The sequence below is a fragment of the Hemibagrus wyckioides genome, linkage group LG07 (genome assembly GCF_019097595.1).
Source record: "Hemibagrus wyckioides isolate EC202008001 linkage group LG07, SWU_Hwy_1.0, whole genome shotgun sequence".
In the NCBI taxonomy this organism is placed as follows: domain Eukaryota; kingdom Metazoa; phylum Chordata; class Actinopteri; order Siluriformes; family Bagridae; genus Hemibagrus; species Hemibagrus wyckioides.
In genome coordinates, this window is record NC_080716.1 from 11,263,017 (window position 1) to 11,285,772 (window position 22,756).

The 22,756-nt window shown below is 38.1% G+C and overlaps 1 protein-coding gene across 3 annotated transcripts; it reads left to right on the top strand.

Moving 5' to 3' along the window:
- The first annotated feature begins 1,558 nt into the window (after positions 1 to 1,558).
- adcyap1a (adenylate cyclase activating polypeptide 1a) lies at positions 1,559 to 6,767 on the top strand. Of its 3 annotated transcripts, XM_058394008.1 has the most exons (7): positions 1,748 to 2,037; positions 2,366 to 2,449; positions 3,127 to 3,261; positions 3,493 to 3,597; positions 4,352 to 4,483; positions 5,042 to 5,147; positions 6,194 to 6,767. In XM_058394008.1, exons 2-7 carry the CDS (start codon positions 2,367 to 2,369, stop codon positions 6,200 to 6,202), a joined length of 570 nt encoding a protein of 189 aa, XP_058249991.1. In that variant the 5' UTR covers positions 1,748 to 2,037; position 2,366; the 3' UTR covers positions 6,203 to 6,767. The 3 variants fall into 3 exon arrangements, with proteins under 3 accessions (XP_058249990.1, XP_058249989.1, XP_058249991.1); XM_058394007.1 differs by lacking the exons at positions 1,748 to 2,037; positions 6,194 to 6,767 and adding an exon at positions 1,559 to 1,715 and having other exon boundaries at positions 5,042 to 6,187; XM_058394006.1 differs by lacking the exon at positions 6,194 to 6,767 and having other exon boundaries at positions 1,745 to 2,037; positions 5,042 to 6,186.
- Positions 6,768 to 22,756: the final 15,989 nt, after the last annotated feature.

Consider the following 22,756-nt stretch of genomic DNA (forward strand, 5'->3'; position numbering starts at 1 on the left):
GAGAGAGAGAGAGAGGGAGAAGGCGGAGGATGTAAGATCATTCTTTTCCATGGTGCCAACCAAAATGCTCTCAATTATACAATTAAATATTGCACTTAATTACGCAAACCTGCAATTACTTTCATTCAAACTGTGTGTGTGTGTGTGTGTGTGTGAGAGAGAGAGAGAGAGAGAGAGAGAGTCTACAGTTTACAACAGATTACAGTAGCTCATCTTATTGCTCATGAACTAGCTCACATTTACAAAATTCTTAAGTAATCTAATCTGGGACTGTAACCAGATCCTATCTGAAAAGTCTCTACACTAAACATCCTTGTGTGAATCAAAAAATAATGAAGTAAATATAGTCTTATCAGTTGCATGACAGGAGTCCGGCATGTTTACCGCTTCCCTGTTTGAGGTCGTCATGCCACTGGGATATTGATGGTGACTCCAGTATTAGATTTGGGCTATTTACCGGTGCGGTTTTATTTCGGGGAAGAGCAGCTCACAGAGTTCTCCAGGGATTTAGGCAGAACAAGACTCTAGAGCAGGGCTGTTGCTGGAAAACATGATATGATACAGCATAATGTTTTATAGATTTTGCCTAGGCTTATCAGACAATTGGAATAGGCTACAAAGCACAGAGCTCACTTCCTGCAACTGTATCATCCAGTTTTATTAAAAAAACAAACATATATATATATATATATATATATATATATATATGTGTGTGTGTGTGTGTGTGTCCATCATTACTAGCACACCTCCCATGATTGATATACCCATGTACTCATATGCATATGTATATATACATTCAATAAAGTATTTATTAGTGTAAAACACTGGATGGCGCGCGCGGTCAAGAAATTTGAGCCCTATGTTATCTGAGAACTGAAGAAAAAGATCGTTCCCAGAGTCCAGAGGCGTTCCTAGAACTTTAGCTGAAGTTCTTCACCTAGTACTCGGGAATATTCGTCACATGACCACATGACGTAAGAAGCCGAGTGATTCATTCACTAAAGTCTCAGCAGTATAACGGAATTAAAACAAAATCCTTTCATCAGTATGAGGACCTTTAGGAAGCTTGACAGCTACACTCACATCAGACAGATCTGTAAAACATATGACCATGGACTTGAGCTCAATTTATAATTTATAAAACTCATTTCATCTTTCTTTCTTTCTTTCTTTCTTTCTTTCTTTCTTTCTTTCCATCCACCCTTCGTTCTTTCTTTCTTTCTTTCTTAAAATAAATTGTCCTAGAACTTCCATTTAGTCTGACTAACAACTAAAGAAATTAATTAATGAATACAAATAAAGCTGAAAATCTACCTGGAACAGACAGGCTGTTGCGCATGGTATGCTTCCCTGATGTTTATAAAATCTGTTACACCAGTTTCCCCCCTAGTGTAGCCTATGCTTTCTGGTGTATGAAGCACGGGAAATACTACTTTGTATACTATCCTAATAAGATTAAATTAGTTTGAGTATCCCAAAAGGACGATTTCCAGAATGATGGACAGCTCCAAGCGCGGTACACCGGGCAGGCGGTGATGAGTCATTGAGCGTCTACCTGAACCTGCTCACGAGGGACACCACCCCATCCCCCCCAAAAAAAGAAAAGACAAATATTAGCATTCACTTGTGGTGTCAAATGATCGCCTCTGTTTTTTCTTCTACACGTACAGCCTAAGTAAATGACGAAGAAAGCGCGTCGGTCCTGGTGGAAGGAGGTGAGTGACGTCGATAGGGAGTGAAAAGGGCTCGCCTCGCCACAGCTCAATAAAACTCGCACTGCCGTCGTGATCGTGGGACATATGATGGCGATCTTTCTAGCGTCCAGCGTCGCGGAGAACTCTGAGTACCGCCGCTTATAAGTCTAGAAGTCTTGTGCGCTGCTGGTGGGCAGAGAATAGGGAGCGCGACAGATAAGTTTTATAAGAATTGGGGGGAAAGGCTGTACCGAGAGAAAGAGAGAGAGAGAGAGAGAGAGAGAGAGAGAGATTTTATCTCGCAGCCTCACCGGACTGCATCCCGCAATTTGCACCGCTGTAGGTATGTCAAAGCCCGACAAACTTCTTGCGCAAAAAAGAAGACTTGGATGAATATTTTTATACATATTTTAGCTTAAACTTATTGGATAAGATTTGAATGGTGTTAGTGATTTAAACACTAACACTACCCGCTTATCCATTCGACTTAATTGCTTAATTTCTCCTCTCTCCGCGTGGTTGAACCCGGGACACCTGCTGCGCTTTATCCATTCAACTTTAGACCGTTTTCCGATACTCCTTATAACCGTTTATAACAACATTCGCGTTAACACCTTAACGACGTGTGTGTAATGATATAGTGTGGTCTGATCTTTTTTTTTCTCCTACAGAATGATCATGTCGGGGAGTAGAGGGACTTTGGGCTTCCTCATCTACGCGCTCCTGGTGCAGTGCAGTGCGTCCTCGCCGCTCAGGTAGGACAAGACGACCGCGCGCGAGGCAAAACGGGGCAAAGTGGTGTGGGAATCAGGGGGAAATTAAGGACAAAGGATGGAACTTTCTTATAAAGTTACTTACGGAGGTTAATACGGGACCAAAAGCATAATCGATGGCGCATCCTTATAGCCAAAGAGAAATATATTTTTGTGAGATTATTTTGTGGTGCCCATAAAAGTGGCAACAGGAATCAACGCTTCTTGTAAAGGGAATAGTTCCAAACAGTGCCCTAATTTCAATAGGAAATACAGGAAGGATTATATTATTAATATATATATATATATATATATATATATATATATATATATATATATATATATACATTTCTACCTGAAAGCGATTTATCGTTTTAATTTTCTTATACATCAAAATTACATAAAAAGTAACGTGAGTTAAAGTTAATACTGTAATATTATAGTAAATAATTAATAATTGAATGAAACAATTAATTTGTGGGATGTAACACTTAGTCATTTCAGCGGCTTACGTTTATTAATCATCAGTGTCAGGTTTTTTTATAGCTTGACAGACGGAATCCCTTGGTTTTTCGATCCTGAGTCACAGATCTGTCGCGGATCAGATTAATTCTATAAGGCAAGCATTTCTCAAAAGCAGGTAAAAGCAGCATCCTGTAATGCCATGTGGTTTATTGCAGGCTGGAGACTGCAGCTTATGATGAAGATGGCACTTCATTAGCAGACATGGCCTTTGACTCAGAGCAGATCGCACTCAGAAGCTCTCCATCAGGGACGGATGATGTCTACGAGATATTTTCTCCTCCAGAAAAAAGGTGAAGTTTCAACACACTTCTCAGTTAATTTCATTCATTTAAACATTATTCGTCTTGTCCTTAAGTGTAGTATTGTCACTGATTGTTTTTGTTCACCGGTGTGTTTTGTGAAATGTCAGAGATTGTTGTCTTGGTTTTAGAAAAGTCTGATTAAGTTATTGTGGTCCAGCATGTCGATTTCGGCGTGCAGGGAATGTGACCATGTGTGTGTTTGGCGTTTTGTCACCCCAGAACGGAAAGACATGCAGACGGGATGTTTAATAAAGCCTACAGGCAAGCGTTGGGTCAGTTATCAGCCCGGAAATACCTGCATTCTCTGATGGCAAAACGCGTAGGGTAAGCGCGTAATCTCTCTCTCTCTCTCTCTCTCTCTCTCTCTCTCTCCTTCCTTGCACTCTCTTTCTATCTCTCTCTACCCTGAGAGAGAGAGGGTAGAGAGTCCCTGCCTTCTCTCTCTCTCTCTCTCTCTCTCTCTCTCTCTCTCTCTCACTCTTATTTGTTATTTGTACTTTTTGATCCTTTTTTGTTCGTCCTTTTGCTTTTTTTGTGGATGCTCACACCGCCATTCCATGTTTCAGTGTTTTCTTTCTGTCCCTGCCATACGATGAAATAAAGAAAATTCTAAGAAAAAAGAGGGAAAAAAACTGGATGTTGATTGACAGATAGATAGATAGAGAGAGAGAGAGAGAGAGCTTTGAGTTGCTTTGAATAATTTATAACAATTAAGCATTATTCTAAGTAATTAAACGTTTCCCTTTCCCACCAATCACCCAGACCTGAAGAAAACTGATGGAAAAAAAAATCAAATTGTACATCACAGTTACATTAGCGCTATGAAAATCGATTTGTTTGATTGTTATTGTGTTAGAGGCTGAATAATACGGTAGTACAACCAACAAACAATGAACCAACAAGTGTTTGTTATGATGTCCCAGGCGACTGACGTAACACTGGGCTTCGGGTGTAGTCTTAAAGCCATGCACACAAGAGCAACAAAGTATTTTCATTATTTTGCTTAAGATGGAGTGTGTATGTCGCACTAACGTGCCTGCGTTCTCTCTCTCTCTCTCTCTCTCTCTCTCTCTGTTAGAGGAGGCAGCGCTATGGAGGAGGCAGAAGCCCTGGCTAAGCGCCACTCGGACGGCGTGTTCACTGACAGCTACAGCCGCTACCGGAAGCAAATGGCCGTGCGGAAATATCTGGCCGCAGTCCTCGGCAAAAGGTACAGACAGAGAGTTAGAACCAAAGGACGACGATTCGCCTATTTTTAGTGCTTTCAAACACACACACACACACACACACAAAACAAACAAACCCACAGCCGCTTAAATCCACTGTTCTGTGCTGTCCCGGGTCAGTCAAGAGTGTTGAGATGAAGAGTGCGACCTTTGTTTCTTTCAAACATGTACTTTATGTATGAAGTAAAGACGTTGAAATGAATATTTTGATAATGACACTGTTTCTTTCTTTCTTTCTTTTTCTTTCTTTCTTTTTTGTACTGAAGCACTTGAGAGCGCACAACACTACTTTGTGGACCAATCGTTTAGTCTGACCAAATATAGTCTATATTTCCTTATTTCTTTTTTTAGACCTTTAACAAAGTGTATGTGCACTTGAAGGGTATGCTTCCGATATTTTGTCTTTTAAAATATATCAATCTACCATGATGAGTATGAGTAAATAAATTTGTCTTAAAGACAATCATTGCACTGAATGTTACCTCTCTTCTTTATTTGTTGGAACTTGAAATTAAGCGTGTAGTCTTCTTTATTTACAACAGCCCTGAAGACTTAGATTTGCACCAATTTCTACAAGGCATAGACATTGGGGAGCTCCCGGATGGGGATGAGTTTGAGGCATTTATGAGCATCTGGCTGAGGCTCCTGGTGAGTGGCTTTGCGGCTCTGGTCCATACCTTAGCCCTTTACTTTTTGGAAAAGTGCCTCTCACTCTTCCTTCTTTCTCCCGTGATGTTCTCCCCTTCTGCCATCTAGAGCTTAAATTTCATGAGCCAACTCCTTTCCTTTCTCACCTGTTCACACTCTGCTTGATAAACACATTAATTTTCACACCTTGGTATGTTCTCACTTCAGAAGATTGCTCTGAAAATAGCTCCTGGGTTCTTTTCATGAAGTAAATACGACACACTCTCTAGTACACAGTAGAATAGAGGACTCCTCAGATATGTCTGTCACTGAGTCACTACACAGCCTTTCCTATTTCTGTAAAAGTATATCCAAGCACCTGATCTACCGTTTTTCCAAGCTGTTATTCCTCACCTTTTTATCGTGTGAGTGGGAGCTTGTGAATGTGTTTACTCATTTATTCCAAGCATACAGTTCAGCTGTTATAAGTTATGGAGTTTGTGTATGTGTGTAAAATGTGTCTTATGAATTTGTGGTGGTGGAAAATTGGATCTGGGATTTTTTTTCTATTCTTTTATTCTGTATTTTTTCTTCTGTGGCAAAAAAACACACTGGGCACTTATAGATTTACAGATTAAAGTCTCTCCTTCCTGACCAAACTGGCCCTGAAATCTGCTCTTGTTAATGCCAGATATCCGCATTGTCCATGTTCATGTCTCCGTCTTCATCTTACTGCTTTGTGTCGAGATGTGATTTGGGATTTCTGGGTACTTTTAGTGTAACGTCTCTCTCTTTAGTCTTAATTAGGATGTCACAGCTGTATGAGGCTACGTACAGTCTTACTTGCAACCATATCACAGTCAGTTTGCTAATGTTAATGTTTATGTATGCAACAAGATGAGAATGAATTGAGTAAAATTGCAGAGTTAGGAAAGGATGTTGGGTGGGGGCTTAGGGGGAGCTGCTTAAAGCACACCTCAAAACTGCAGTGAATGTATGTGTGAAAGTGTAAGAGAGAGGGTGTGAGTGTGAAATCAATGTTTGTTTAATTATGCATTCTCCTGCAGGCTTTGTGACGCAGGAGGGCAGCTTGCAGCTCGGGTGCCTTTGCTTCGACTTTAAAAATGGCCACCAATCTCAGATGGCACGTTAGTGGCCCTCCAATGCTGCACATCACCTGCTCACACTCTTTCCATTTCACTGGATCACATAACTTTCATTCAGTGGTCACCTGGCCCACTCGATTTTTTGTTTGACTTCCTGCACCATTTCCTGTTCTTTGTCTTAGCTTCATTATGCCTAGTGTGAGATTGATAGCCGAGTAGAAATCATAGGACACTCACCCCTGAAATTCATCCTGTGTGTAACGTCTGAGAGCGCCTGAAGCCTTATTTTAGATGAATCTTAAATAAAGAAATCTATTTCTTGTGTAGATAAGTAGTAGATTAGAAAACAATGGGAACCGCAAAAGAGATCACCAGTAAAAAAAAAAAAAAAAAAAAAATGTCAAAAATAAGGTGTTGTAAGATTTGTATGAATAAATTTTTGTAAACAACAACAGTTTGTCTAATCTTTGAAACTTGACAAATTAAATTCATGAATTAAAAAAACAAAGAAGTGAGAAATAATAGCAATTCCAATCATGAAATGAATCATATTTATATATATAAAAAAAGCACTTCTGTTGTATCAGGAAGTGTGTATAACCATCTACATTATGCATGTAAAGCATATGGATGGAATTTCTATCTTTACGCTTTCTCTTTAGAGATAAACGTCTTACACAATATAAAACATACAGCCATTAACATATCTCCCTGTCAGATTTAGATCTTATGAAATACATGAAGAAATAAACCTCAACCTGAAGGTACAACAAGGCCATGAACAAACATGCCAGAAAGGTGAATGAAAATAATCAATGAATGAAAAGAATGTTTCAACATTCATAATTCATGAACCAGCTTGGGATATTTTCTGTATTTCAAATCTGCCAGGAAACCAAAGTGAAGGAGGATACAGGCGGATAGTGTGTCTTGTCGTGTGGTAGTGACAGACCACCCAATTATCCCCTGATTAGATATAGTTACTGTAAACTGTCTCTATTTTTTATTGGATTAGGAAGAGTATTACTAAAGACTATATACAATACAAGAGATTAATTTCAAATTAAAGCAAACCTACATTGTAAGAAGCTAAATCTAAATCAACTAACTATCATAATTTAATGAATGATTGCTATGCATTTGAATAAAATGGTTGGGATTTGATTGTGTTCATATCAAGCAAGTGTAAATAAAAAGTGCTAACCTTATCACTAACCCTAATATTAACTCTCATATCTATGTAAGGCAAACAATTACAACATAGAACCCAAAGATTATTTATATATTAATCTAACTGAGTATCTACATCTCTGTCTATCTACGTATCTAATCCATCTATCGCTAGCTATATTTTGTTTTTCAAAATAAACTCTTACATAGCCATTAGCATCACTCTCGACTTCTCTGTATGTGTGCATGTGTGAGAGAGAAAAGGAAGAGAGAGAGACGGAGAGAAAGGAGGTGTGTTGTCCTGCACATAGACTTCTACAGGTGTAAAGACCCTAGGAGTTCAGGAGAACCTTTTATTGTCTGTCAGATTCGATTAGGGTTATTAACACTCATATCACTACATCACAGTGGGAAGAACACATTGAACTTTACCTACCAGCCCACACACACACGCACACACACACAGACACACAGACACACACACACACGAAAATGTATGTATGCAGATCTAACCATGTTTAGTGTTTCATAAACTACACAAAGTATCAGGCAGTATTTCTAAACATTTATTAAATAAAAAATGTAATGTCTATGAGTACGTTTTTAATAAGTTTACATCATAGTAGTCGGTGTACACACACACACACACACACAGACACACACACACTTGCACACACATCCAACGAAACTCAATCAGCCCTCGTTGCCAGGCAACGGCTCCAGAAGGACACTGTGTCTCTGGGTGTGGCAGTGATGGACGATGCGCTTATGACCTGATTGGATCGAGCCATATGAAATTTTTCCTAAAAAGAACCACACAAAATGAATATTTGTCTGATAAGTTTTGTGAATGTCTAGACTCTTCCTTCCCGTTCCTTCAGTATTTCTCCTTTACCCACATGCACACACATACGCGCACACACACACACATGCACACATAGTACAAAGATCATTTTCACTCAATTAACCAGTTTCGCCTCTATATAAATCTTTACATGACTAAATTGTGCAAAATTAAGAAATCATGAAATTTATTACACTCCATGTCAAGATAGAAGTTAATCATGATTTAAAATAGCTGTTGTACACTAGACACTAATTTAAAAAAAAGAAGCTAAATACACTGGAGCTATTTTTGCCACAAGGAGGAAAATCTTAATTTATTGCACAAAATAAAAACAGCCAGTGAATGTTTAATAGCCATGTTTTCATCATTATAAGAAACTGTAGTGAGATCCTGTTATATGCCACACACACAGGTCTGAGACATGCACACTAACGTATGCTCTACAGTAATTAGAAGTATTGGGTTCAGGATGGATACAATAGATTTGATTTAGAAATAATGATGAACAGGTTTGGAAAGGGAATGTGTGGCCTAGAATTTTGTTGCAATGCATCACTACTTGGTACTTGGTAAAGAAGCTAAGCTAGTAAAACATTAATAATTGAATACAAAAATGAAAAAAATATATACATAAAATAATTTTTTATATTTATAATAAAATTTATATATATATATATATATATATATATATATATATATATATATATATATATATATATATATATATATATATATATTTGAATTAAATAAAATAAATTACAAAAATCTCTGCCTCTCTTGGCCCAGGTTCAGCATTGAATTTCTTGTTATGTCACACTCCACAGTGGTGTTTAAAGGCTTATATAAAATTAGAAACTCGGGGCTTTAAGAATATTTAGCTTTTTAGAAGTATTTCTCTTTTTACCTAGCCTACTAGGTGCAATATATTCTTCTAAAATCTATCATCAAAGTAAATAGTGAAATCAAACCCACTGCTGATCTCTGCGATGCCCCAAGTACATGTTCACACGCATCTAAAATTTGAAGGTGTTATCTTCAACCCACTAAAATTCTGTGTAAGGTTATCCAACAGAGGTAAAAACATCTCACACTGAAACGCCTGAATTGAGACCTGAGTGTTTTAATATGTACAAAAGTGCTATTAAGAATGTATCACCCCTTGAAGGTAGCGATGTCATTGTGTCACCAGGATAACTGACACATGGTCTGACATGCGTGATTCCTCATTAACCTGGAGTTAAATAAAAAATAATGTGTTACTAATCATAGGGTAGGAGAGAGTAGAAAGCTGACGGGGCTGAAGGAGCAGGTCTCTAGTGGTCAAAAACAACGTGAGTGGGAATTGTTTAAGCTGTCAGTTAAATTTACGCTGAATTTGACATACACGTATTACTCAAACTAACAAAATTAAGTTCATCAAATATCATGATCATGATTGTTTTATTTTCCTATTATACAAATCCATGAAGTGGGCTATTTAGAAAGATTAAAGTAGGCATTAGGGTTTCACTCATGTAGTGGTTATGATATTGTGTTTGGATTTATCTTGATCCGATGAAAGTGGATCATTAACATTTAGATCATATTTATATCTACACAAATCTAAACAAATCTAATGTTTGCCAACATATAGCATGTTTTGCCTGTTTCTACTTTAAAAGTTCATGAAGAACATACATTTTGGAGTCTGTTAAAGAATTCTCCTGGGGACCATGCCCTTCATAAAGGCACAACCCTCTATCAATAAATCTCTAGTGATGACCCTGGCTATAAAAGATTAAGCCTTAATTAATATTACACATACATTACAGCAAGATTCTTTTCTTCACATATCCCAGTTGAGGAATTTGGGGTCAGAGCACAGGGGCAGCTATGATGCAGCACCCCTGAAGCAGAGAGGGTTAAAGGGCCTTGCTCAATTGCCCAACAGTGCCAGCTTGGCTTGAACCCTGACTTTCTGAGCAACAACCCAGAGCCTTAACCACTTGAGCTACCACTGCCCACACAACCCCTGAAAGCCTTGCAAGAGAAAGCATAAGAGCTTGCAAATAAAGGATTTCTTCAGAGGCTCAGCAAAGATACATTTATGAAGCCTATTTTATTTGCTGTCAACATATTACAGTTTGTTGATCCCTGGTGGTGTTTTTTAAACTGAGTAAAAAAAACAACCTAATATGATTCTCTTTCAAGATTTTCTTCCTTATTTCCTAACCAGGGCTTCAGCAGAGAATGCTAAGCACTGGAGTCTAAAGACTAAAAGCAGACAGCTTCATATGCTGCATAGCAACATGGTAGAGCTGGACCTTAACATGAATGTAGCTAAGGATGGTCCCAGAGACCCCAGAGCCATGAAACAACATGGTATACTGGCACTCTGAATGCAAATCCCAGCTGCAGAGGGCACCTTTGCACTGCTAAGCCCTAAAGGGGTACAATAACACTGTATAGTAAAACGTGGCAGGCATAACCAATAAACACTGATGCATTTGGCCCCATCTTCTTCTGGTGCACTGACATGCCAAGTATTTGGAAAACTGCCCAAGGCCCGAGAATATGAGCACATTAATACTGTTCAGATGTATATTCCTGCATGGTCTTAAGAAGATTTACATGCAATCGATTAGCCTGATCAACCTGGGTTGGTGTATACAGTGTGTGTGTGTGTGTTTGTGTGTGTGTGTGTTTGTGGAAATCCATGCGCATATATTTGCACACATGCATTGCCCAGGTCATAATATATTATCCCAATGTTAAGCATTTGTCAAATCTACAATTTGATTAAAAATGTATACACAAGACCTTTATGCGTCTAATAATTTTCCAATTACTACAACAGATTAAACATGTCCATACAATTAAAAACGGTCATCTTGAATGAACAACTTAGGGGGGAAAAAAAACCTTAAAATCAGATGACTGCATAATTAATTATTCAGGTTTGGCTTTTTTGGCATCTGCTATTTGTTACCCCTCTATTTATCATGATGACAATGAGGAGTGTGAGCACAGTGAGTTGTGAGAGCTGCTACGACTCGTGCGAGGGAAACAGAAATGAGAGAGGACAGAGAGATGTGGATGAAGAGGCGCAGAGACCAGGAGCGAGGTCTCGGTAGACCATTGCTTTATGGCTTCGAGACATTCATTTTTAATTTAGACGAAAGGAGAGGAACAAAACAAAAAGATCATTTGTTCTCTATCACCTAGTTCTTTCTCTCCTCCTCCATGTAATCATCAGCTAAATGAGAACTTAAATCTTTAATGCCTATAGCCATGACTTCTAATGAGTGTGTGTGTGGTCATGTCTTTATATCTTAGTGGGGAGTAAGTATTCCCACAGCAGTGTATATCTGTCAATGTTGCAGTAAAAACAAGCAAACAAACTAAAAGAAAGATTCGAAGGACTAGGTTTATGTTTACATTTATGTGTAGTTGTAAAATTAATCAGCTTCATTAATAACTATGTCAGTAGAAAGTCCTCACAATCTTGGGTGTGTAAAGAAAATGGTGAAACATCCAAGAGCCAGAACATTTTGTTAACTGTGCGTACCGACTAGTGATAATTCAAGAAGCTGACTTCACAGAACTGTGAATTTTCTAAATTTGGTACAAGGTCCACTTCAGTTATTTTCAGTTCATTAATGTTATTGCAACCTAAGCATTAAGCCAGAATAGATGTTGCCTAAAGCCAGCAGCTTTCCTTTTCAGTTAAGCCTTTTGTTTAAATAGTCTCCATAAGCACCATATGGTGTTAGTATCACACACACACACACACACACGGAGTAGTGAAGCAGCAATCATTCATAGGGCTAATTGTTCCTCCCCACATGCTACACTCCTAGATATAATTAGTGAAACGTCATATAGTGATCGTGTGTGTGTGTGTGTGTGTGTTTATTGTACACTGTTAGGGCTTTACAAGAAGGTTTAGTAGAATTAAGAATGAGTGACTCAGCCTGTCACTAAACTGTACTGGATTTTTTATTTTTTTTTTGCTCCTCAGAGTGTGTTACAGTGTTAAGCTGAATGAGGTAAATGCAGTATCAATGAATTCAAGTGAAACTCTCTTGGTTCCTACTAAAGCAATTTGCACTTGATTATCGCAGCAGGATTCAGACTGCCAGACTGTTAAGAGCCTTAAAATAGCAAGAGTCTTATTACGTTTTATCAAGTCTTTACACTCAGATCACAGGAGCTGTGAATTATAGAAGTTCAGTCTTTTTTACTAAGTCATTGATTGGATTGGTTTCTGTAGGAGAGATCAGGTTTACTGTACATTAATATATACTGCATTGTCACGTCTGTGTATCAGGTCCTCTAGAATATTCAGACATCGCTGACAGAAGGTCATAGAACATGAAAGTACGGACCCAAGCGAAGTGGAACAAACAAAGAGCTTTAGTGCAGAAGGATGTAATGTACAGTAGCTGCGGATGATTTATTCCACATGTATCCAAAACACAGATGCATTTTAGACAAAGAAAGAGGCACAACTGTTGATTTTTTCTATTTTTTTGCAACAGCAAAAAAAAAAAAAGAAGATTTTTTTTTAGCAGCTGCCACCATCTGGTCTTTTCCATAAATAAATACGGGTTCTCAGCGCTTTCATCAGTGCTAGCTACAACTGCCTTGGGTAGTGAAAGTGTTTTCTGCATTTTGACTGATGTGTTTTTTCTCCTTTCTATCACATCTAAATTTATTCCCCACTTTGAGCTGATGTGAGGTCTGTATTAGACTGGATAGACAGAACAAAGAAAGTGTTGAAGAGCAAGACAAAGAAGGACTGGGGGATAAAAAACGAAAAAAACTAAACAAAAGGTCAAAAGCAAAATTAGGAAGTGATGATGTCATTCCTTCACACATATACATATCTGAAGCAAAAGGTTGTGCGGATAACGTGTCAAAAGGAAGTTGAAAGACCTGTGTGTCTGCAGGCCTGAAGAGGGGGTGATGTCACAGTTCTCCTGTTAGACTTTATTTATTGGTTGGCATGGTGCAACATCTAATATGGTCCGAACATTAATACACACATTTACTTTCTCACTAAAGTTTCTCTCTCTTCTTTATTTTGTCCTTGAGGACGACGGTCCAGATGGTAGCCGTACCTTCTGCCCACTAATTATATTGACCATTTTGTGCCATTTGTGCTTAGCAAATTCTGCTTATTCTCTTTTTCTCTCGTTCTTACTGAACCTTTAATGGATACAAGTTAAGAAGTCACGGTTCCTGTTGTTAATTAATAAAATAATTCTTTCATTTCTAAATACAGTGTCAATCTGAGATTAGCAGATTCATCTGTTCAATAAAAATGCTAGAAAAGTACGTAATTCCCATGGGAACGCATTACTACACAGATATTCTACTGTATAAATGAGTTTTAATAAGCATATTTTAGGCATGCAATACGGTTCATTTCAACATAAACCTCGCCTGAGCCGCATACAGTATATTAACATTTATAATTGTAAAATTGTGTCTCAAAACTGGGATAAGATGACAAGCGACCATTTCAAGATCAATGTCAAGGCCTCAGGTGTTTCTGCAACTTCACTGTCAGAACATTCAAGGTATCTATGCAGTTTGTTTATTGTAGATTTATCCTCCATTTGGTAATCCTTTGTATTTCTTATTTCTTTTCATATTTTTCTATTAAACCTAATAAACCTTTGTTGAACATTGACCCTTGTTTCATATTATGATCTTGATTGAGCTCAGGTTATAATCTGTAAAAACCGATCAGCCATAACATTATGAGCAGTGAGAGGTGAAGTGTATAACACTGGTTATCTCCTCATCATGGCACCTGTTAGTGGGTGGGATATATTAGGCAGCAAGTGAACATTTTGTCCTCAAAGTTGATGTGTTAGAAGCAGGAAACATGGGCCAGCTAGACTACTAAACTAGACGACTGGATCAGAGCATATCCAAAACTGTAGCTCTTCTGGGGTGTTCCCGGTCTGCAGTGGCCAATATCTATCAAAAGTATCCTTTAAGACTTGTAAGTCCTATAAGCCCTGTAAATATCCCTAAAGTCCTGTAACTTACAGGACTTAAAGGATCTGCTGCTAACATCATGGTGCCAGACACCACAGCACACCTTCAGGGATCTAGTGGAGTCCATGCCTCGATGAGTCAGGGCTGTTTTGGCAGCAAAAGGGGGACCAACACAATATTAGTCAAGTGGTCAAAATGTTATGGCTGATCAGTGTAAATACCCCATTGTCTCTGTTCTTGTAGGGTTCTCTAATTTCCCACCACTTCAAAAACCTGATTGAAGGTGTGTTGTGAAGCAACATGTACTCTCACATCCAGTGTTCCTGGGACCTTTAACTCCAGACCCACTGTGACTCTGACCAGTATAAAATTGGAACTAAAGGTGAATGAATGAATGAATGAATGAATGAATGAACATACATTAAACATACACGGTTGGTTTCTGGGATTTTCATGCACATCTGTTCCTGAGTTTATACAGAATGGCGCTACAAATAAAAACCTTTTGAGGACAGAACTTTGTTGTTGATGAAGGTTAGAGAAAAATGATCAGACTGATTTGAGATGACAGAAACGTTTGACAACACAACTCACATAACCACGCCTTACAACCATGATAAATAAATGGTGTTAGTACAACAAAAACTTTGTGTGAAACACACACACACACAGAGTAGTGGGGCAACAATCACTCATAGGTCTAAATGCTCCTCACCACATGCCACACTCCTAGATGTAATTAAAAAAAAGTCATCTAATAAAAACACATTGCATGTACATCTATCTGGCTTCCATGTGTAACAATCAGTGATTTCCTTGTTTTATTGCATGCTGTTCTTTCTAAATTAATTTTAACGGATGCAGTGTTCCCCTCTAAATTACTCCCACAGTTGTAGATGTAGATTAATTAGGTTGGATATCGAAACCTATCTCTGGAAATAAACACTTGTTCATTAGGGGTCTGTACTCTGGTAACATATCAGATGGTTAAGGTGTTTAGGAGTCTGGATGTGTGTGTGTGTGTGTGTGTGTGTGTTTTTAAAAAAAAAAAAAAGAAAGAAAGAAAGAAAAAAACAAATTAATTCTACTCATGCAACCTTAATTACCATTAAATCAATAAGACAGTTTAGGTTATAGGTAAACATCCATGTTTTCTGACCTTGTCTGATCATCCACAAAACACCAATAACTCCACTGACACAAGTAATAGCCAGCAAAGACTTTATTTTGTAATAAGCAATTTACATTCAATATAGCATGTGAATTTAAATAAACACTTTGGAGACCTACACATAAATAAGCCGATGCAAAACATTCAACTGCAAGTCACATATAGTACATTTTTCTTGGTATTGCTACACCTTTATTTTTGCATACAAATTCATTATAATTTCTTTCATTTCTTTTCAGGTCAGTGTAATATAAATGCCCCTAACATTAAATAATTAACACCTGTTGAGTTCCTCAGCTTCAGCCTTCCTTTCCATTCAACCGTCTCTCCTGAAATCTCTCTCACTGCTGCTCTTACACTCAGATAGGATGTGCATGAAAGAAAAAATATTGTAATGAGGATTGTGGTGGACCAGGCAGTGTCCTCCGGGATGACAGGATTGTTTCAGTGAGTGAAGCTTAATTGCATCTCACAATCCCAAACAGTAAATGATAGCAAACTAGCAAGGAAACACTGATGGCATTTTAATGGAAGGCAATTAAGTGAATTATAAGTGTGCAACAATACCGAGTCTCCATATTAAATGCAAATAGCAGTTTCATAATTATGCATAAACTTGAGTATGAATGTGGGAGACAAAAAGAACTGGCAGTAGAGTAGTGGTAATTTGCCTTAAAATAGTAATGCAACTGTTTTAGATAGCTGCAACAATCTTGAACACTTTTAGGCAGCATTAGAACCTGTGGGATATTTTAAGGAAGCATATAACGCTTGACATTTTAGAGGTAAAATTATGTATCATGATTTTTATTTATTTATTTTTTTAAATATATTATACAGGAAATCTAGATTCCCAACAAACCAAAATTGATAGTGGTTCCAGTGATCTGAAATATACTTTAATAGTCAGATGATCAGGGTGTGGTCAAAGCACTGTCTTTATGTTATCTAGTATGTTTCAATTCATAAAATTATTTATATATTGGTCAAATAGTTCATCATGTGACTAGGTTAAAGTGGTTTATTATCATTTTGAGTAGCTGAATAGTGACCAGGACTTGTTATGTCTTCAATAACTGCAGACAACATGGGGGAAATAGTTGATACGTGAGATCTTAGGATCAGTCTACAGTATGTTTCTTTAATATAAGCAGTATTCTAGCGGACGGTTCATCCGGTTGATGATGTTCTTTGGCCATGTTTTGCTGTTTTGATAATTTCCACCACTATAGCAGTAAAGTGAGCAAAGAAAAATGAGGTATTTATTAAGACTGTAATGAGCTCTTCTGACTTACTGACTTAAGTGCATTATGAATTGACACAAATATTTACAGTTGGAAATTACAAGGCTGCAGTCAAACTCATATGGAAATGAATATCTAAACATTAATGAGATAGGAGAATGTTTAACCAGTGCTGTCTGGTTCTTCTCTCTCATTAGTTGCCCCCCTCTCTCTCTCTGCCCCTTTCTCTCTGTCTGTATTTCTCTACTTCCCCAGACCACAAACTGCATTCATGTCACTGACAAATTGATAGCTAGATGCACTGTTGTTAGATTAAGAAAAGACTTATTGTAGATAATTAGCATATTATGCTTGAAATCTATACATTAATTCAATTCGATTTTATTTGTATAGTGCTTTTAACAATGGACATTGTCTCAAAGCAGCTTTACAGAACATAAGAAACAAATAACGTAGTGCAAAAGTCCTAGTTGTTAGACAAAATCATCCCTAGTGAGTAAGCCTGAGGTGACTGTGGCAAGGAAAAACTCCCTTAGATGGTAAGAGGAAGAAACCTTGAGAGGAAACAGACTCAAAAGGGAACCTCATCCTCATTTGGGTGACACTGGAGAGTGTGATTATAAATTATTATAAACACAGAACAGTGTGATTATGAACAATGTCCTTTCTGCAGTCATGTGATGCAGATGCAGCATATGTAGAATGTTAGTGTGTGTATTAATTACAAGTTGTTGTCATCCTCAAAGTCCACATAGGGTTTTTATCGTTGCTTTGAATACCCAAATCCTCACCAAGCAGAAACCAGCTGGATACCTCAGGATCCTCGCAGGGTTGGCCTCTTCTCACTGAAGGTCTACTGGAGCTGGCACAATCTCTAGATGCCTCAGGATGGGTAGAAAAAGGGGAACAATTATTCTAAGAAAATATATCGAAAGAGCAGCATGCTGATACAGTGGGCATCATTACTGTCTCACAGCGCTACAGTTCCTGGTCCAATTCAGAGCTCTGGTTACTATTTGTGGAGAGTTTTGTCTGGTCTCCTATTGTAGGTATGGGTTTCTCTGTTCTTGTGGGGTTCTCTGATTTCCTACCACTTCCCAAAAACCTGCTGGTAGTTGTGTCATGATGCAGCATTTATTCTCACACTCAGTGTTCCTGAGACCTTTAACTCCAGACCCACTGTGACCCTGACCAGAATAAAGCAGGCACTGAAGGTGTATGACACTTTAAACTGCTGGCTCCTTTGATTTTCAGGCAGAACAGTCCCTAGATTTTACACAGACATAATAATAAAAAACAAAAACTTTGTGAGCAGCAGTTTTGACGACAGAACTTTGTCGATGACAGAGGTCAGAGAAGAATGACCAAACTGATTTAAGTTGGCAGAAAGGATACGATAACTTAAACAGACACTCCTTACAACCATGATGAGTAAAAAGGCATGTTAGATCATACAACATGTTGAACTTTCAGGACAACACCAGTACTCTCAGCTAAGAGTAGAACAAATGAAGATTGGGAAAAGGTGACCTGGGAGCATTTCACTGCAGACGTTCAAAATGAAAATCTGTGTTAAGAGATGCATGCAACAGCTCCATCACTTGAATTCAAGTAACCTTTGTATTAGTCTTGTTCACCCTTGATCTCCAGCTTTGGAGGTGGGTCAGCTTTGTTTTCTTGCCCCTGAATAGAAGAAGAAGTCACAGGTTTGAGTAATGATGCATAATTGTCTTGTAAAAGACTGAATTGATTTAAATATATTTAAAGGACCAAATTTTGGACTTTCTTTAACTAATGAACTTGTGCAAAAGAAGTCTCAGGGGAACAACCAGAACAATTGCAATGGGCATAGATATGCAAATGGCCTGCATCTGTTTTCAGCTTGGGACTTCACTTTCTGTGATGAACTTGTGCTCCTTCCAGGGTGAGGAAATTTTCATATAGTCCTCCCAGGAGAGATAATAGTTTAAGTCATGCTGTTTATCAGAACAATAGGAATTTTCCAATATCTTTATTCAGACATTCATCTCAACTATTTATTTAAAGGAGACAGATGTAAATTGTATTCCCATATCAGTAATGATGTAAACTAGGATTCCATAATATATAAGGACCTCCTTGAACTCTTCTCATCTCTTTTGCTTCTCTAGGGAGGGGAGGAATTTTCAGACAACATGGTTTTGAGAAATTGTCAGTCACCATAAATATGGTGGTGAATCTTTGATAGATGAAGTCTAGTAGCCATGTGAGACCAGGCAAAGGGTTTTTAAAGTCCTGAGGGTAGATGGTAGGAAGTTGTGGTTTGGATACATCTGAGCTTTCAAGGGTGTAATTTGTAGTATCATTGTTAATATCACAACCATGGGGGGCACCAGAATTTGTTAGTTACAGTGAAACAGTCCTTTACCTCATGGACTGAGACACAAAATGTTTGTTCAGTGAAAATAATTAGTCCATGATATCCCATTGGAGGGGAACTAAGATGGGAGTTGGTGGAAGGATGATCTGGTCCATATTGGATGTTTTCTTTAGCAGTTTTAGAGAGAGTGTTCATGGACCCAGGTCTGTTTTTAAGGGTAAACTTAAACAACAAAAAAAGATTTCCCCCTATGCATTAGTCAATGATTTAGTTTTTTTTTTAGGTTGTGGTGGTTTGTGAGGATGAAGAGGTGTGTTCGGCTAACTCTAGGCAGAACATCTGTTCTTCCAGAACTGCTTCAACTCCATATGTCATACTATCATTGGTAATAACGAGTTAGGCTATCAGCTCGCAGTTGTGAATCATGTGAAATGAAAATGAAATGAAATGAAATTAATTAATTATGACTTGAAAGGTGTGGAGAGCTGGACTGAATCATCTCAATTTAGGAATTTGAACTTGTCCACGAGCAATGATGTAGGGAAGCCATTAAACTGAAGCCCTGGATGCACCATGAGTAGAAATAGGAGAACCTACTGTATGAATGCTACTATGACTTGGCTTGATGGTTGATGATTTTCCAGGAGGTTATTTCCATCAGGACCATTCAGAAGTATTGTGCATGTTCTTGCTTGAAATATGAGAATATGAATCATCTCATAGTATTCTGTTCATGAAACGTTGCAACACCGAAGGGACACTGAACAGCCTATAATATGCTAGTGAATATTCATAGTGACCAGATGCTGTGATGGATACTGCCTTTTAATCATCCTCTTCTCTGATGCAGATAAGATTGTATACACTGCATAAATCTTGGTCACCTCTGTAACAAATGCACTTTTCTCTATGGAGAAAAAGCCCAGTAAAAAGCTGCTGGTAAGCAATGCCTCTTGCACATAGTCCTTAATGGTACAGGCATCTGGGAATGACAGTTGGCGGACCCAGCTACATGAAAGTGATGCTCCAGGCAGGAAGACTATTAGCTTTACTCTTGCTTTGTCACATGGTGCATTATCTTGCTGGGATAGACATTTAAAGATTGGCAAATTGTGGTCATAAAGGGGTGCACATATTTAACAACAATACTCAAATAGGCTGTGGCATTCAAGGGATGATTGATTGGTATTAACCAGATCAAAGTGTGCCAAGAAAACATACTCCACACATTTCTCAAACCACCTCCACCAGCCTGCACTGTTGACACAAGGCAGGTTGGATACATGGATTCATGCTGTTGTGCAATTTCTGACCCTACCATATGTGTGCCTCAGCAGAAATTGAGATCCATCAAACCAGTTAACATTTTTCCAGTCTTTATATGTGTAGGTGACGTGAGCCTGTGCCTACAGCGGCAGATTCGACAGAAGTTGTAGCCCAGCTGCATCAAGGCTTTATGTGTTGTGCATTCTGAGATGCTTTTCTGTTCAACACAATTGTACAGAGTGGTTATCTGAGTTACTGTGGCCTTCTGTCAGCTCAAACCAGTCTGGCCATTCTCTATTAAACTCTCCCATTAACAAGGTGTTTACATTTACAAAACTGCTGCTCACTAATTGTTTTCTCTTTTCTTCGAATTGTGCCATTCTAAGTAAACTCTAGAGTCTCTTGTGCATGAAAATCTCAGTAGATCAGCAGCTGTAGAAATACACAAAACAGCCTGTCTGGCACCAACAGTCATGCCGTGGTCAAAATGAGATTACATTTTTTCTCCATTCTGATGGTTGACTTGACTTGATGTTAACATAGAACACCGAAGCTGTTGGCTCGTACCTGCATGATTTTATGCATTGCATTGCTGCCACAGTGATGTGCGAGAGAGGTGACAGTTTTTGACCCTCATGCTCCTTTACATTTAGCAACTCTTAAGTGTTATTATCTGGTAACAGCATGAAACAAATTAATTAGTAATTAAGCAGTTGGTAAGTCAGTGAGGAGGGGAAGAGGGGAACTGTCAATGATTCCCTAGACATTAGGTGGTTATAGGCTGCCAGAAAAGTGTCTATTGTCCATATTTGTTCGTTTGCTCATTCATTCATTCATTCATTTAATTAATCTGCTAAGTTATAATACATTTATAGTACTGCAGCTCTATTAACAGAAAATTTTACTTATACAGAACTCTGACCCAGCTTGATTCTCTCTCTCTCTCTCTCTCTCTCTCTCTCTTACTTTCATTTTCTTCTCCCACCACCCACTTGTCATCTCTCTCTCCTTCTCTGTCCCTATCTCTCTCCCACCCACACATAATCTCTCCACCCCCAATGTGGCTCCTTTTCTCTTCTCACACCATGTCTGAAAGGTTTGCATGGCCAAAGACGCATTATATTACTCAAGTATTTATTTAATGTTTAATGATCTTTTCCATATTGAATTGAAAACATTGTTATTTGATTTCATTACAATGAAATGTTTTGATTGATAGACATTTCCACTAAATTAAGCTGTCTGTTAAATCATAAAATGTAGGAACAGTTGGTATAAAGTGTTTGTTTGTATCTGGAAGTATATGTCTCTTTCTGCGCATTTCAGTTTTCTATGAAAAACAAATAAAAAACACGACTGAACCATGCACTCTCCCTATACTGACACAAACGAACACCACAGAGGTGGGGTTCACCATGTACCAAGAAGTCAACAGATGGCAGTGACACCATTGCCTAGCAACCACTCATCAAACTGTCCTCACACCCTTGTGAAAAAGTCCTCAGATCGACTCAGAATGCTTATTAATTCCCATTACAGTTTATTTAAACACAAAGGCTCACAAACCTCTAAACACCACTGAGAGGGAAACAGTGTAAGAGGGAAACAGGGAAAGAGAGAAAAAAAACACACTGATTGAAAGTAAGGAGGCCTAGAAGTGACAAATAGGAGTGATCAGCAGGAAGTCCCAGTGGAAGGAAGAACAGAGTTAATTAACACTCTAAATATAGACAGAAGTATACAGTGTGTGTGTGTGTGTGTGTGTGTCATGGAGGGGATTTATTTATTTATTTATTTATTTATTTATTTATTTATTTATTTATTTATTTATTTATTTATAAAAAGGCAGCCTTTGTACTGGTATTAAGGGTTTTCCACAGCATTTAATTAGCTGAATTAATTAATTATGTCAGTGGATGAGCCTCACAAATATAGAGGATAGTAAAACAAAAGTGTGTGTGTGTGTGTGTGTGTGTGTGTGTATGCATGTATGAAGTAAATGATGTCTTACGAGAGAAGAGACTGACAGAAAGAGACAAGTAAAGCCCAAATAAGTGTATAGATAGAGAAGGGGGGATATCAATTCTTATGGTACTGCCTGTGTGTGTGTGTGTGTTAGTGAGTGAGTGAGTGAGTGAGTGATTGTATGATTAAATGAGTCAGAGATGTCCCAGTCTCCCCTGGCAGGATGCTGGTGTGTGTGTGTGTGTGACAGATAGTATGACCCATCCAATATTACAGCAGGGCTAGTCAGAAGTAATGAAAGAAAACCCTTGTTTACACAACACTGGTATATATTAACTTATACAGTTCTATCGGTGTATAATCTGTTAATAGATAGCATTTGTTCACAGATCAAGGGACTTTTCTACATATGATTCTCTTGTAATAACATTCACCTTGCTCCCTGATCTAATAATGCCTCGTTGTAACTCACTCATATTGTGGTTAGTTTCATCCAATCATCACAATTACT

What these genes read in the sequence shown, in the direction of transcription:
- adcyap1a (XM_058394007.1), top strand. Translation starts at nt 2,367, where the DNA reads ATGATCATGTCGGGGAGTAGAGGGACTTTGGGCTTCCTCATCTACGCG. An exon ending in AGTGCGTCCTCGCCGCTCAG is followed by an intron (nt 2,450 to 3,126) that starts GTAGGACAAGAC and finishes GGTTTATTGCAG; the next exon opens with GCTGGAGACTGCAGCTTATG. An exon ending in TTTTCTCCTCCAGAAAAAAG is followed by an intron (nt 3,262 to 3,492) that starts GTGAAGTTTCAA and finishes TTGTCACCCCAG; the next exon opens with AACGGAAAGACATGCAGACG.